The following is a 15,216-nucleotide window of genomic DNA, read 5'->3' as shown; positions in this document are numbered from 1 at the left end:
TGATTCCCATGGGACACCGGGCGCGCGGGCGATCAGGTGACCGCTAACCCCCGGCGGCGCGCGCCCGTTATCGCCCCGCCTGCGGGGACACGGGACACGGGACACGGGATATGGGACACGGGACTGGGGACGCGGGACAGCGCCGGGGAGGCGATCAGGTGACCGCTAACCCCCGGCGGCGCGCGCCCGTTATCGCCCCGCCTGCGGGAACACGGGATACGGGACACGGGATATGGGACACGGGACTGGGGACGCGGGACAGCGCCGGGGAGCCCGGGAGCGGGGCTCTCCTCCGGGGTCCGCAGCGCGGGGGCGGGAGACGGGCCCGGCGGCCGGGCAGGGTAACGCGCAGCCCGTGCGGTGCGGGGATCGACCCGCGGTGCGGGCGGGGGCACCCGGGCCGTGCACCGCCTGTGCGGCCATTCCCGCTGCCAGCCCCGCCGGGAATGGTGGCCGCCGGCGGCGGGAGCAGCCCGAGCGCGCTGAAAGGCCAGCCGGGGCTCCGGCCGGGCACCTGCGCTGCGGAACACCGGGGCTCGCTCTCCGGCCCGTCTCCTTACCGCTCCGGACACACTGCCGCTTGGCCACGGCCACCGGTGCGGCCACCAGTGCTTTTGGAGCATGTTGGTGATGTGCAGGCACCGCGGCTGGCCTTGCTTCGTGAACTGTGGATGTTGAAAAACATCGCGACCCGGCGGTGCATGTGGACGGTGACAGGTACACCGTTCTCACAGCCACGTTATCCTTTCACAAAGTACATTTTATTCCAAAGAATGAAGCTGTACCCTCTGCGTTAGGGGAAATGGTCACAAGTGATACAACGCATAAAGACACCAGTAAAGATTCTCTTTTGCTCCTGCTTCAGCTAATTCAGCTTTCCTTTCCCATAAAGGGGTTCCCTCATTCATGGCTTGAGCCTGCAGCCATAGGATGGACTGTCACCTCCTCTGCAGGCACTGAAGTGACTTCACAAACTGGCTGAGCCGAAGACCTCGCACAGGTGACACGTCTGCTCCGGTAAGGGCCCTGTGTCAGCAGAGTATCCAAGTGCAGCTTTCCCGTGTCGATCTAGAGGGGAGGGCAGAGTCTGGCCACTGGCATTATTATCTTCTTCCACTGTAGGTTACTGGGACTAAGCTATAAACAAAAGCCTTGTATTAAATTTAGAGCATTAAGCAGTTAATTGTGTTAACACAGTGACCTCAGCCTGCTTTCCCATAGCAGCCACTAGTGTGAAAGCACTTTCAGGGACTTCTTTAGCAAGAAAAACAAAAAAATAGAAGCACTGAAATTGTCTGTAAACGGTCATTTAGCCTGGAAAGTTTTCTTTTAAGCCAGCAAAGTTTGAGTTAAGTAGTTCAGTGGAGTATAGCCACAGCTCATTCTCCGTCCTGCACATGTCTTTTGAGAAGTTCCCTCTGAGCTGTGTGTCACAGGCTGCACTGAGAGGGCCTTATATCCCAGAGAAATGCACTTCCCCAAGCACAGACACACCAAGCAGCATAAGGACATGCTCTGTGCTTTTTCAGAAAAAAATTCAGACAGAGCTCAGTGAACCATCCCTGTCCCATTATTCACTCACTGACACTTGAGCTAAATGAACCTTCTCAGATCAGATTTACATAAACTTGCTCTAACCTGTTCTGAGAAACATCCAAGGATGCAACACCCACCTCCTTCCACTTGCAGAAACCTCTAGTCATCGGTGGGCAAATTTATGACCCCATAAAAGTTGATATACAGTTCCTTAGTTCAGAAGCATTCTTCTAAATTGCTCATCTGTCTTAGTAAAAAGTCCAAGGCTCACAGTCATTCCCATTCCATCACACTGACCATTTGGAATGATTACTGAAGTTGGAGTTGAAAGAGCCTTCCAAAACAATCTAGCTGTATGCAAACAGTTCAGTTCCTTGCCCCTTTATTTTTTTCTTTTTTTTTGAGGAAGACAGATTCATACCAACTTTTCTTCAATATAACATAAGTACCTCTTTCATACACCACAAGAGCAATGGTACTTTCAGAGGGCTATTATTTATACATTTGTTTTACAAAAAGCCCCACCAAGCCAACAAAATAAATTTGACATTAACATGCTGGGAAGGAGAATACAAGGGGATGGAGATTGTTGAGATTGCTAGGTTCTCAGGACTGACAATAGGGTGGGAAACTGGCCAGAGTATCTAATACAGAAAATGAACAATTTTCACATCCACAAATTGAGAACTGGTACCACTTTCCTCTGCCTGAGGTGAGGAAATACGTATGCCATGTGATGTTATGTGATTCAGATAAGCACTCCTGGCATCTCAAACTAAGCCTGTCTTAATGAGATGACATACAGTGCTCCGCTGCAAAAAAACCCCAGTGTTTAAAGACTGGGGTTTGTCAGAAAAGTGACAGGGATTTCCAGGAGCTGAAGGTCTCTTGTTCTGACAGTGCAAAACTGTAAGGCTGTAGCTGTGAGCAGAGCAATAGGAGTATCATTTCATCATATGCTTTTAAAAATAGATTCTGTACAATGTTACACAGAACCCATCTTGCAACAAGAAATGCAGAAGGACTTTCACAGATTTGTTTGAATCAGTGACAACTATTGAAGTGATCTTAAAACCCACATTGCAGTTATGACTGGAAGTTTAGAAGTATGGTAACATCTTTTCAGGAAAACTGAGCTCTCAGGAGAGTGATTTCTCCTGCCTTTGGGTTGTAGATCATTTTGTGCATTGTAAATCACTCCCACACAAAACTGAGCACATAGGATAAGCTCTCCTAGTGAATCTCCCCCTTAATTATTGCAGGTCATCACTAGAAGAAGTGTATCATTTGAAGGTTTAATGCAGAAGGAGTTTTGATGTCCCAAGTTACATAATTCTAAACTTGGCTGAGTGTCATGGGGTGGTTTTGTTTATATTCTGCTAACTCTGGAAGACTCATCTAGGGAAATGCCAAACCTTTCTGATTCCCATGGGACACCAGAATTGTCTGTTAGTAAGCTGTATGACTGTTCTATGAGTTCTGAGTCCAACAGGCCTGGTCAGCTCCTAGTGTGGTTGAAATGAGAGAGCTGCACTGATGGGAGCATGATGACCCTTGGAACATCTCTGGCCAATGACCATATCAGTTTCTCTAAAGGCAAGGCTGCTTTCCTTCCTGGGAAGAACTTGGTGCTTCTACCAGGAATTTGTCCACCCAGCAGCTCTGTAGACCCCAAGGGGAAGGAATGGTTAAGAAACAGCTTTTTTTCCACCCCTTTCAGTCCAGGCTCAGTACTTACAGCCAAAGCAGGGCTGTGGGCAGCCCCTTTCTGCCACTGCTTCTGTAGGAGCTCTGTGATTCTTAGAACTCCCCTGAGTTTTGGGTTATCAAGTGCCCCTTGTTGCAGCTGCATCAGCTCTAGAATGGCTCATTTACCAAGCACAACAGGCTCCTGTTTGGGCAGAATTCCACTGGCAGTCCATGCCTGACCTGGAGACCTTTGATATTTTGGCTGGTAGACTACTTGTCTGTGCCCTGCTTGGTATTTCCACAGGCTCCTGTTTGGGCAGGATTCCACTGGCAGTCCCATGCCTGACCTGGAGACCTTTGATATTTTGGCTGGTAGACTACTTGTCTGTGCCCTGCTTGGTATTTCCCTGTAAAATATATTCTAGGATGTCCTTTCTTTAGGAGACATTACCCTTCCTCCCACTCATTCCTGAGTCCAGTCCAAGCATCACTGCATATGCTCTTAGCTGGAAGGTCCACCCCTTTCTGCAGTGAGTGTACAAGCCCACTCCATTTTTTCCTCACTGGACAGCACAGTCTTCCAGCTCAGAAGGGGTCCCTGGTTCCTGCAGCTGGACACATCTGCATTTCCAGCTTTGCTTCCCAGAGGGGACTTGTTAAATGTACAGTACAGCTGCATACTGACAGCATCAACACAGTCAGGAGGGGCCCAAGATATTGGGCTCTTTTTTCAAGTGGATCCTCATATTGCAGCTTTTTATGGATATCTTTTCCTGCTGTTACCCAGAGACGACAAGACATTGGAGAAGTTTGTGAATTGCTCTCATGGGAAGAGCACACTTGCCTATACCATAACTGCATTTTGATCTTATTTGATTTTACTAAAATTACATGGGAGTTTTCTTTTTCCTTCTCTTTTTTTTAAAGGAAAAGGCTTAGAGAGACATGGAGATTGAAAGAATCATTCAAGACACACTGACACGCTTCATCCAGTCCCACATCCCTGCAGCAGATCTCAGGTATGTTGAGATAGGCAGTTCCAGTATCATTGCTCCTGCACTGTTCCTCTGTGCATTATACTGAATTCTGTAGTTTTCCTGTACTTTGTGTTGCTCTCTTTTAAGTCAGATCCAGGATGTAGGTAATTTGCATAGACTGTGATGGGAATGCTGGAACAACTATAGTTTAGCATTGCAATCTAGCAATGTCATTTCTTTGATGACCAAGATGATTAATTTCCTGTCCAGTAATACCCATTAGGATATGGGATTTCCTTCATTCCATAGCACTCCCAAATGGCTTTCTGAGCAGGATCATCTGTGTCAGGCCTCTCCCTATTTTGAGCTCTGCCTGCATGCAGAGATACAGCCACCTTGAGGCTGGAACACAGCAGCAAGTTTTACAGCTGGTGGCAGCAGTGACACAAGTGTGGAGAGCAGCAAGCAGACAACACTCCATGGAAAGTGTAACTTAACAGAATATGATGTCCTCACCTGAAGTACCAGTCAATATAGAACAGCCAAAGTCTTAAACATCTGGAATATTTTGGTTAGCTCAGCTGAAGCACCCACAGGAGCACAGCCTCTGGAACACACGCTGGGACTTTCATTCAGTGCTGCCCAGGAAGTAGGACCACATGCACTATTTATCTATTCATGCTTCCCTCTCAACCACTGACCACCTGCTACTTGGCCTTAGGGGTGATATCTCCTCATGACATACAGTCACGTAGGTCCTGCTGCTGCTGTTTTAGAAAGACATGAGGTTAGGCAGAATGGGGATGGAGAGAAAGGAAAAAATGGGCCTGTTGACCCTGCTGTCTGTGTTCTCTTTGTCTCCAGTGGGATGGATGATGTTTTCTTCTCTTACATCACGGGTGTCCTGGAAGAGCTGGGCTCACCAGAGTGCTCTGAAGAGACTTTTGACATGGACACCTTTGTGGAAATGATGGAGGCATATATCCCTGGTTTTGCAGAAATCCACAGGTATGTGATTGTTACTGGTTTCTATGTGCATGCCATGGACCAGGGGCCTGACCCCAAGACCCCCAGTACTACAGATTCTTTTGTTATACCCACTTATATATATATATATACAATGTATTAGTACTAATATAATTTATATTTATATATATAAAATGTATTAGTACTAAACCTAAGCCATCATGATAAGTCACTCTTTGCCTGAATACACAGATGGTGATCCTAATATAGCTTGCAAGTAGGTCCGTGGTCATCTGAAATACCAGTTGATTTTTCTGGGCTTCCCATCAAGCCTTGTCTTTCTATAAAATGGTAGCCAAGTAGGAAAGGCTAGTGGTTTTATTTCTCAGGCTTATTATACAGCTTCTCTCTTGCAGTGGAGATGTTTGTGAAATGATGTTCTCCCTCTCAGAAAGGCTTGGTGAAGCTCGCAACAAAGGTGAGTTATGCAGACAATGTCAACACAAGAAGATCTGTACATATTTTTAGTCTTAATATTTGGAGTTGAACAATGTCACAGAAAAAGTACGAACTTGTTTGCCACAGTTAGGAACTCATAAGGTAGCCCAAATTGATTGACAGGTTTGGGGGTTTTTTCCCAACATTCAGTCAGGTTTTTCACATCAACAAATGGGAGATGGGTAATTAGAGTCATATGGAATACTGTTCAAGATATACTGAAGTGAAAAACACTTGATCAATTCTCCAAAAACCCCTATTGAGATCAAAGCCAGAGTAATAAGAAAGAAATTGCCAATTCAGGGCTGCTTGTTGAAATTCTGCTGTAAGTTAATTCTGAAAGTGGATTTCTGCCTGCCTCTGGTAGCCATCTGCCTAAGTGGCACTACCACTGGGCAGCCTTTATCAGGTGCATCATCAAATAGGGTATCCAGCTGAATACATGTATCACATCTAACTTTGAGCATCCTCAAAGCTCACTTCCTGTTCATCCATGAACCCTGGCACAGATACAAAATCAGTGATGTGCTCTGACCTGCACTATGCAGGACTGCAGAAGACTACGCTGTGACAATGGCCCTTTCTAACCTCAGCATTCACAGGCCAGCTGGATTGCTATATCAGTTAACTCCATGGGTACTTTCCACTAAAGAACAGACAGGTTGGAGTGCCTGGATATCAAACCTTTCAGGATATAGCCAGTCTTGAGTTTTGCTGGTCTAGCAGCATCACTGCTGTCTTGCCAGAAGGCTACACAGTGTAGAATAGACAGTCCTGTCTTTTATCTTACTTGCTGCTTTCTTGAACTTGACAAAGTCTTCTGTTCTGCTGCCCTGCATCCTACCCTTTGAGGATCCTGATGTAGCCAGAGTGTGGAAGGAAAGCACCATTCCAGTCTTAGGACAGAACAAAAGTGAAATGGTTCTTCCTACAGTAGGAAAAAGAGCCTGTAAAAAAAGAGATGCATCAGAGTAACCTGATCACAGGATATGCTGGCTTGCATGCAGCTTGGGGACTTCCACAGTGTATTCCCAAGTTTAAAATCAAAACTACACCTTAGTTTAAAGAGCAAATACCAGGGAATTCCTAGAAATGGAAGTATCCACAACCGAAGCACTAGCAGACTGAGAATTGAAAAGTATAATTGAATTTGCAAGCAGCCCATGCCCTTTACAGCCTGGAAATGCAGAACTCAGGCACTCCAGCACATGCTAGCACTGGCTTCCTGCAGATCAGTGGGAGCAGAGCTGCAGCTATCCCCACTGAGGGCAGGAGAAAAAGTAGTGCTTCCAAGTCTTGTCACTTAAGAAGATATTTGCTTTGGCACACAATGCACTAGCAATCTAATGCCAACAGAAAGCACAGAGCTCTAGCCTTAGTGGGACTGTTCCTCAGGAGATATCACTGTGTCTTTAAGAAAAACTTGGCCAAAAGGCTGTGGAAAGCAGGAGTGAAGCACCCTCTGAAGATCTCACCAAGGGCCAGGAGGCTGGAGCTGGAGCCTGCAACGGGGAAAGACTGTGCACTCTAACAGACGGAGCCGGGGCCCAGGTATGAGTACCCCGCAGAGGAGCAGGAACAATGGGGACAGTCACAGCACTAGGCTACCAGCACCACCTGAGGGCATTTTCCAGCTTTGGAAGGAACCACAGCATAGGCTGTGACACAGCATCCCTTGTGTCCATGATCTTCTCCATTGTATGGCCTGAGCAAGACTGTCAGAAAATTTTGTGTTGACAGACTGTGAGCCAATGCTCTGGCTCATCCTTTTCCGTGGCTGGAAAGGGTGAGCAAGAGCAATGGCTGAGAGAGCATGTCCCAGTGCTTCCAGAGATCCCACAGCAGCTACAGGTGGGATCTCTGGAGCTACAGTGCCTTCTACATCAACCCCACCTTCCTCCCCCACACCCTGCTTGCTGTTTCTCCAGTACTGATCTATTCCTGCTCTGCAGTACAAGCATTCTGTGTCCACAGCTAGTAAATGCTGCTATGGTGATTCCTTCTGATGTAGCATCAGGTCAGTGTTTAGCAAACCCTTTCCTGTCTAATCAAAGTACATATAACTTCACAAGGTGGGCAGGAGTCAGGCATTCACACCACAGGGTCCAGGAAGTCACTCTGAAGCATGGCCACACAGATACGTCAGGTTACAGGAGCCCTGCTTCAAAGCAAGGTGAAATACAGTGGGAGGAGATTAAAGGAGAGTAAGAGGAGTTAGTCTTTCCAAAGATACAGTCCCCTGTTAGCTTCAGGAATCAGATTTAGTAATGATGGTAAGGAGAGAGAGCTTTCAGCAAAGGGCAAGCTGAATTTCCTGACCATGAAAAACCAGAGGCCCGTTCCAGTAGCCCTCTCCTCACTGCATCCCCAACTTACCTCTGTCTCTTTCTCCAACTAGGAAGGTGCTGACTTGAAGGATGGGGTGGAGCTGCTACTGGAGATGTTCCCAGCCTGTAGTGTGAGCCAGGCAGAGAAGGCTCTTGCCATGTCCTTGGGGAACTTGGAAGAGGCAGTGCAGTTAATTGTGGAGGAGAAGGTGGAAATTGGCCCAGCAGGTGCGAGTGTGAAGGTACTGTACTCCGACCAGGGTGGCAGTGGGCCAAGGAGCAGGGCAGAGCTCAGGGACATACAGGTGCCACAGCTGTGTGCTACAAGCAGAAATTTTGACTGCAGAAACTTTATGCAGGATAAGCCAGGAGGATCATGCAGAGCAACAGCTCCTCTCCCTCCCCTGGCTCTCTTAGTATAGGCTGTGCCCACAACTAAGCCAGGACCCCAGTGGAGCTGTGGCTGGCACCCCTTCCCCCTGGAGTGCTCTACCAGCAGCTGGGTTCACTGAGCTAGCAAGTAAGCTGTATGCCCTGTTGTGCTATTCACACACCAACTTGTGTCCTCCCAGGAACTGACACGGCCCCGCAGAGCGCCCAACCATGAGGAACTAAAACAGGTCATCCTACAGAAGTAAGTACCCAGCAGCAGAGAACCCCTTGTTTTGATCCAAATCTATGAAGAGGTAGCAGTTTGGGGAACAGTGTGGTCTATAAAAAACTAAGGGTAGGTATTGGCTGAACTTATCTAAGCACAAATACAATCATCAGCTGGGAAGAAGAAAAAAATATTAAAAAACCAACCAACCACATACAAAAAAAACCCAAACAAACAACCCACAAAACCTAAACAACAGAACAGGTTTGGTTTCTTTTAGAGCTCTGGCACAGAAACACGTGACCTGTACCATCTGGCTGCGTGCAAGGTTTCAGCCACCTATAGAAACAGTGTAGGTCACAGTGCTGTTAGCTGAGGTCCTGGTTAAAGGTTCAAGGCACAAACATCATGCTGCAGCTCTGGTAACAAACACATGGTGACCTGTAGAACTACAGTAACTCATTCATACCTCCATTCTTGGAGACAGTCCAAACAAGGTTAAAGATACCTTCAAGAGACTGCCTGTACAACAGCACTGGGAAGATTAAATCTCAATCGCTGAAGGTGTGAATTCAATGCATTTAAAGAAACCTCTCTGAAGTCCTCCTATAGATTTCTTGGGAATGAAAGTCGTTTTAGATTAGTTTACCTACATTCATTTCTAAAAGCATTTAATTCTCAGTGGGAGAACCCAGATTGTGGTTTCATGTATCTCCTTTAAGATCTCATCTTTCATTAATATCGTCATGGAGGCATGCAGCTTCCACATGTCTATCCAGCCACATCTTTCCCACTCTACATTCTCCCCAGGGATAGAATAAACAGTCAATGGGCTAGGAAAGATAAAGCAAGGCAGAACAGCATCCAGGCAGAAGTTGTAATCCCTGTCCTTGCCCATCTCCTGTGCAGGCTCATTTCAGAGTGACAGGCAAGGGAACAAAAAAACACCAGCTTCTTGTTATGTTTCTGAGAACTTCACTTTAATGACATTTTGGCAACATCCTGTACTTTAAACATCACTCAAGCACAGGTACAGAAAGCAGATCGCCATAGCTGAAGATACACAAGAGTAACTATACTAACTACTGAGGGAGAAGTCATGGTCACCTGTGCTAAACCAGCACCAAAATCTCAGAGTAGCAACTCAGCAGTACAGCAAGCAAATGCTTGGACCCTGATGTTTCAGTTACATGGGAAATGAGGTGATGCTTTTATCAAGCTGCTTCCAGCACAGACCTGTTTCACAGTCAAGTAGTAGGAGGAGTGTGAAAGGAACACTGTCATTCAGGGCAAAAGCAGACAGATTGGTCCTGTAATCTCACCTATGTCTCATTTGGATGCCATCACTTGGACTGAGAAGGAACAAAGCTGCCCCGATGGCAGAACACACCAGACCTCAGTACCTCTCTCAGTTCTGCAGTGGCTGTCAGCATTCTCAACCACCTGAGTTTTCAATACCTTTCACATACAGCTAAGGATGCTACTCCAGCAGAATCCCGCTAGATTTTCACCAGAAGGGTGACATACTTGTTGCCCATTTCACCCAGAGGGGAACATCAAGTTTTCCTAGCTGCAATCTAGGCAAGTAGGACATAAACCAGCCAGGGGAAAGGGACATAGGCTGTGAGTAGCCCCTGGCAATGTATGTTACAGTGTTCACTGAATACTTCTTGTGTTTCAGATACATGATGGTGGATAGTGCAGATGATCAGAAAACACATCGGCCAGCTCCACCCAAAGAGGTAAGCAGGCCCAGCTCGCCAGCAGTTTGAATGTCCCAAGGTTCAAAATAAAACCAGGCTGCAAGTCCAAAACAACAACAGGGCAGGCCAAAGGCAGGTCCGTTCATAGAACCTGTCAGTCAAAGAGGGAAGATGAGCTCAGCTAAGGTACTGCAGGAAATGTCAGTTCTTACCTTTCCTGACTACCATGGCTTTTGCTCCCTCCCATCAGATAGCATCCTTCCCAGTTTTGGCCAAGATTCCCAACACAGACAATGGTAAAGCAGCCCACCCACCTCCCATAGTGCAGGTCTGCTTTTGCTTGTGTGTTCCATATCTCTAGCAGTGTGGCTGTCCATCCACTTGGTGTTCATATCTTTCCTCTCCAGGCTCCCAAGAAGTTGATCCGCTATATTGATAACCAGGTGGTGAGCACAAAAGGAGAGAGGTACAAAGACATCAAGAAGCCTGAGAGTGAGGAGATGAAGAGAACCTACATCAGCCTAAAACCAGCCAGGAAGTATAAGTTCCACTGACAGCCAAGTCCTCCCGCTCTTCAGCCTTCCACCTCACTGCCAGGCATGGCAGGATGGATGTGTGGTGCTAGGAATGAGGTGACTCCACCTGCCACTAACTTGAACTAACCTGGAAGCCAGGACACTGCTTTCAGCTTCCTCAACTAACCTGGCTGAGGAGACTTGTCTCCTTGTGTAGCTATCCCTCTGCCCCCAGGGGCACACCACAGTGGCTCTCCAGGACCTGGGCATTCTCTGCTATTCCTTGCATGGGACATTTTTAGATCTGAGATGTGGCATGTGCTTTTACAGCAATCTTTTTAACAAGTCTTTGTGCACTGTTGCTTTGAGTGCCAGTATTAATAAAGATGATGTGAGTTGGTGTGTAGTTCAGCAGAGCTTGCACATGCTTTAAAACACTGCCTCTAAAGACAGGAGCAGTGTCATCCTCTCTTCCTCTAATTACTCTCTTCATCACGTTCTCAAGATGCAGCTGCTGTTTGATTAATTGCCTAGCGGATAAAAGGGCTTAGGCTCAACTCCAGAACTAGGCTCCCCCTGCCAACACAATCTGCAGCTCTCTCCATAAACTCCAGCTGATAGCAGAGTCAGTGCTCCTGCCATTTCTCACCTCTGTTAAGAGCCAAAGCTCCAGCCACACAACAGGGAGCAAATACAGTAGCAGGCCCGGGCACTACTAAAATATTAAGTCAGATGCTGGAAGAAACAAATGACAATGACCAACTGCTTTCAGTGACAGCACAGCTAGGTTTGGCATTTTTCTGTCAGTCAAACTGCCATTTGGAGCATGTTCCCCCTGAAAACAACTCTCACCTTGTTCCAGCCTAAACCAGCACGCTAAGCCTGGGCAGACACCCTGCGTGTACTGGGGCCATGCTAGTCCTTTGGTGCCAGGCTAGCCAGTGGCTGTGGTCTGGAGCTGGGCTCACTGCCCTCCTCCCAGAGCCCAGAGGGGCCTGCCCTCTCCCAAGAGGAGGACTGGTAGCCATTATTTCTGCTCCAGCTGGTCTGGTTTGTTCCACAGCTCTGCTGGCATGCCTTGCACACCCACCCCAGGGGACAGTCCTCATTAAACACTCCCCTGCTTTCTGGACAGCTGCCGCTTAAAGATTTAAAATACAGCAAATAATAAGTCCTATCTGTTAGCTGGCCTGACCAAGCACCTGTTCAGCACCATGGTGTTCCTGCAAATCACTCGCTCTTTCCACACCACTGCAGAGGGAGTTACTTGCCCCAGAGGCACCAATGAAGTCCACTTATGAACACTCAGTGGCTGCTACACAGCCCCAGAGGAAAGAGTGAGCCCCGCTCAGGCCAGCCTCACCAATGGGACTGACCTCTCCCTGTGCACGTCTCTACAGCAGCCAGTTCCGGCATCCTTCTGGGATCCCAGCATTGTGTCAGTCCCCCCCTCCCCAGCAGCAGCAGTTCTAGATCTGAAGGTTGATGAAGGGGGCGAAGCCAACCACATCCTGCAGCAGAACGAGAGCCCTCTGCAGCGGAGGCTCCACATCCAGCTCCACCCCACGGCTTCGGAGGATGCTCAAGCTGGACTCAGCCACGTTGTGGCAATGCTTGACCTTCAGCGAGCGCAACTTGGGACAGTACTCAGCCAGGACCCTGCCAAGAAAGACAGCATATGCAAGTTGCAAGTCAGGACTCCTAAGTGCACCACTCACACTCCTCTTTACTCCCAGCAGCCTCATGACTGTGCCACACATGCACCGTCCCTTGGGGACAGCACCATGGTGGTATGAGATAAAGTCAAGGGACATCTGGATCCTATAACTATCTTCCATGATATGCTGGGAAATTTGCTGTCAATAGCACACAGTGCTTCCCCTGAAGGGCCTGCTAGTGGCTTCTCTCCCAGACTAAGCTCTCACTGCTTTCAGCGTGAGATGACTTTCCTCTCTGGTTCTCTTCCTCTCCCCATCCCAGACACCTACCATCCCCACCCTGGCCCTCCACATTGCTCAGTACCTGATGGAGTCATTCTTGACTCGTAAACACCCCGTGAGGTCCAAGTGCTCCAGCTCTGGGCAGCACTTGGCAGTCTCCTCAACTGCCACGTCGCCCACGTTGGCATTGACAGCCAGTGACAGAGACTTGAGCCTGTTGCACTTCTGCACCAGGTAGCAGATGGCCTCGTCCTTCAGCTGGCGACAGGCCGTCAGGTCCACGGCCTCCAGCGCCTTGCAGTGGTCAGCCAGGCTGCGCAGGGACAGGCTGTCCACCCACTCACAGTGAGCCAGGGAGAGCTGGCGCAGGTTGGGGCAGCTCAGCGAGATGGCCACCAGCGCGTGGCGGCTGAGCTGGGCACAGCCCTTCAGCTGGATCTGGTGCAGGTGGCGGTTCTGCCCGATGACCGGGAGCAGCTCCTGGTCCGTCAGCCAGTCGGAGCAGTTCTGGAGTGCCAGCTGCTGCAGAACTTCGTTGTCCTTCAACAGGTTAACAAAAGCGGCTCGAGGGATGGCAGGTGCAATCTGCGTGGGGAACCCAGGAAGAATGAGGCATCCCCCCAGGGCTTCAGGTAAGCCTGGTCCTCACCAAATACTCTCTCATCTCCTCTCTTCTGTGAGAATTGTGACCAAAGCCATCCCCTGTCCTCATCCCAGGGCAAACCCTACCATCAGACTTTGGCTCATCTCATGCCAAAGCTACTGCCACAAGCTAGATGATACTCTGGTTTCTCCATCCCACATTATCACTCCTGCGATAATATCCTCATGATGAGCTCCACACCTCTGCTCTCCAAAAATCTCTTTGCTAGACCACTCTGTGTCCTCAAACAGCAGCTACTCCAGTCTTTCCCAGTCCCAGGCAGTGGCTCCCAGGAATAGCACAAACATTCCCTGAAGACCAAGCACAGAGTAATCTCCCATGAGACCCAACCTACTGCACAACTTTTGTGAGGACATGCCACTCCAAAACGCCGAACTGCCAGCCAGTGCCCCATAATGGCCTGGGTGGAGTTTCCAGGCTTACTCCTCCCAGGGCCTCTTACTCAAGACACTGGCATTGCTGGGCCCTGAATCACTGCCTCTCCTCCCTAAGCCCATCTGTCCAGTTTGACACCTGAACTATTAACCCAAGCTTCTGAGCAGAAACTACACTCCTTGCCAAGGGTTTCTTCTCCCCACATAGATGCTCCCCTATTAGTTCCAAAGCAGTAGGACATCTGTGTCCTCCCCCAGCCTCAGAGCCATCTGATACCTGGCTTGAGTCAAAGCAGCGCATGTTGGCCAGGTACAACTGGATGAGAGACTGGAACGACTTGCTGACCCTCTGCAGGCTCAGGAGTTGCTGCAGTGGCAGATGACAGAGGATATGTGGAACCAAGATGTCTTCCCAGGGCAGGTCCAGGAGGCATCCCCTGGTCGGGGTCACACTCATCATCAGACACCAGAGAGCCAGGCCACTGCAGGAGCCAGGCAAGATCAGCTCACACCTACTGCCGGGTGCCTCTAGGAGGAACAGCCAGAAAGAAAGACTCAGGCTCAGAGATGATTCCCACAATCAGCCCACAGGGAACAGCCCCTTGAGTAGCCATCAGCAGGGCACGTGCCTGCCACCTGCATCACCACCTCCCCAGCCTGGGACGTTCACTGCTCAGGCATCCGAGTCTACCTGCCCACAGTGCCCTCCAGGAGAGCTTGGGTGGGGCTTTCCATCAGCTGCTGAAGGAGGCCCTGTCCCTCAGCGAAGCAGCAAGAAGCTGCTGCAGCATTACTGCACCACCGCACAGCAGCTGTGCCCAGCATCATGTCCGAGCATCGCTCTACCTGTCAGCCAGCATCCAGTGCCGGGCCACCCTGCAAGGGGGACAGACCAGGCACTTACTCCTTCCCGCGGGAGAAACAAGGCTCCGGGCTCCCCGCGGGGAGCCTCCCTCCGAGGAGCGGACGGCCAGCGTCCCCGCGAAGATGAGGCCCCGGGCCGCGAGGGGAAGGAGCGGAGGGGGGCCGGCAGCCCAAAGCCTCCGAGCGGCGGCTGGAGGCCGCGGTTACACCCGGCCCCAGCAGAGTCCGCACCTGGGCGTCCTCACCCGAGGCCATTCCTGCCCCGCCGTCCCAAGCGTCCCCAGAGCGGCCCCCGGGCTGCCCCGCCGCCGCTGCGGGGCGTCCGCCGAGACCAGGACAGCGTCCCGCTGCCCGCCGCAGCTCGCCGTGGCGAGGCGGCAGCCCAGCCTTGCTTTGCTTTGTTTTGCCTTGCAATGCCATGCCCTGCCTGCCCTGCCTTTCCCCAGTTCCCCGGTACCTGCGGCCCCGGCGGCGCTCCCCCGGCCGCTCCATCCGGCGCCGCACCCGCCCTGGACACCGGCGGCCGCCCGTGACGTCACGGCGGCGGGCGGAAGTGCGCGCGCCA

At 50.0% G+C, this 15,216-nt stretch overlaps 2 protein-coding genes across 2 annotated transcripts; one reads left to right on the top strand and one right to left on the bottom strand.

The window, feature by feature from the left end:
• The first annotated feature begins 18 nt into the window (after window positions 1–18).
• CUEDC2 (CUE domain containing 2) lies at window positions 19–11,215 on the top strand. The gene is made up of 10 exons (XM_041415423.1): window positions 19–36; window positions 893–1,017; window positions 4,153–4,244; window positions 5,067–5,210; window positions 5,585–5,646; window positions 7,084–7,217; window positions 8,065–8,235; window positions 8,566–8,627; window positions 10,273–10,333; window positions 10,702–11,215. Exons 3-10 carry the CDS (start codon window positions 4,171–4,173, stop codon window positions 10,846–10,848), a joined length of 855 nt encoding a protein of 284 aa, XP_041271357.1. The 5' UTR covers window positions 19–36; window positions 893–1,017; window positions 4,153–4,170; the 3' UTR covers window positions 10,849–11,215.
• Window positions 11,216–11,958: 743 nt separating this feature from the next.
• Window positions 11,959–15,209, bottom strand: FBXL15 (F-box and leucine rich repeat protein 15). Its single transcript, XM_041415422.1, has 4 exons — window positions 15,109–15,209; window positions 14,065–14,315; window positions 12,832–13,334; window positions 11,959–12,468 (listed from the first exon to the last, which is right to left on the bottom strand). The coding sequence occupies exons 2-4, from the start codon at window positions 14,245–14,247 to the stop codon at window positions 12,279–12,281; spliced, it is 876 nt and encodes a 291-aa protein (XP_041271356.1). The 5' UTR covers window positions 14,248–14,315; window positions 15,109–15,209; the 3' UTR covers window positions 11,959–12,278.
• Between the last annotated feature and the right edge of the window lie 7 nt (window positions 15,210–15,216).

Source organism: Onychostruthus taczanowskii, unplaced genomic scaffold (assembly GCF_017590055.1).
Source record: "Onychostruthus taczanowskii isolate IOZ18803 unplaced genomic scaffold, ASM1759005v1 scaffold5, whole genome shotgun sequence".
In the NCBI taxonomy this organism is placed as follows: Eukaryota; Metazoa; Chordata; class Aves; order Passeriformes; family Passeridae; genus Onychostruthus; species Onychostruthus taczanowskii.
This window is presented reverse-complemented; position numbering and strand designations above follow the sequence as displayed.

Bases quoted from the DNA above. Each gene is read 5' to 3' on its own strand.
- CUEDC2 (XM_041415423.1), top strand. From the start codon at position 4,171: ATGGAGATTGAAAGAATCATTCAAGACACACTGACACGCTTCATCCAG. The intron at 5,211-5,584 runs GTATGTGATTGT...TCTCTCTTGCAG, and splicing joins GGTTTTGCAGAAATCCACAG to TGGAGATGTTTGTGAAATGA. The intron at 7,218-8,064 runs GTATGAGTACCC...TTCTCCAACTAG, and splicing joins CAGACGGAGCCGGGGCCCAG to GAAGGTGCTGACTTGAAGGA.
- FBXL15 (XM_041415422.1), bottom strand. From the start codon at position 14,247: ATGATGAGTGTGACCCCGACCAGGGGATGCCTCCTGGACCTGCCCTGG. The intron at 13,335-14,064 runs GTATCAGATGGC...TTCCCCACGCAG, and splicing joins GCTGCTTTGACTCAAGCCAG to ATTGCACCTGCCATCCCTCG. The intron at 12,469-12,831 runs GTACTGAGCAAT...CTTTCTTGGCAG, and splicing joins GTCAAGAATGACTCCATCAG to GGTCCTGGCTGAGTACTGTC.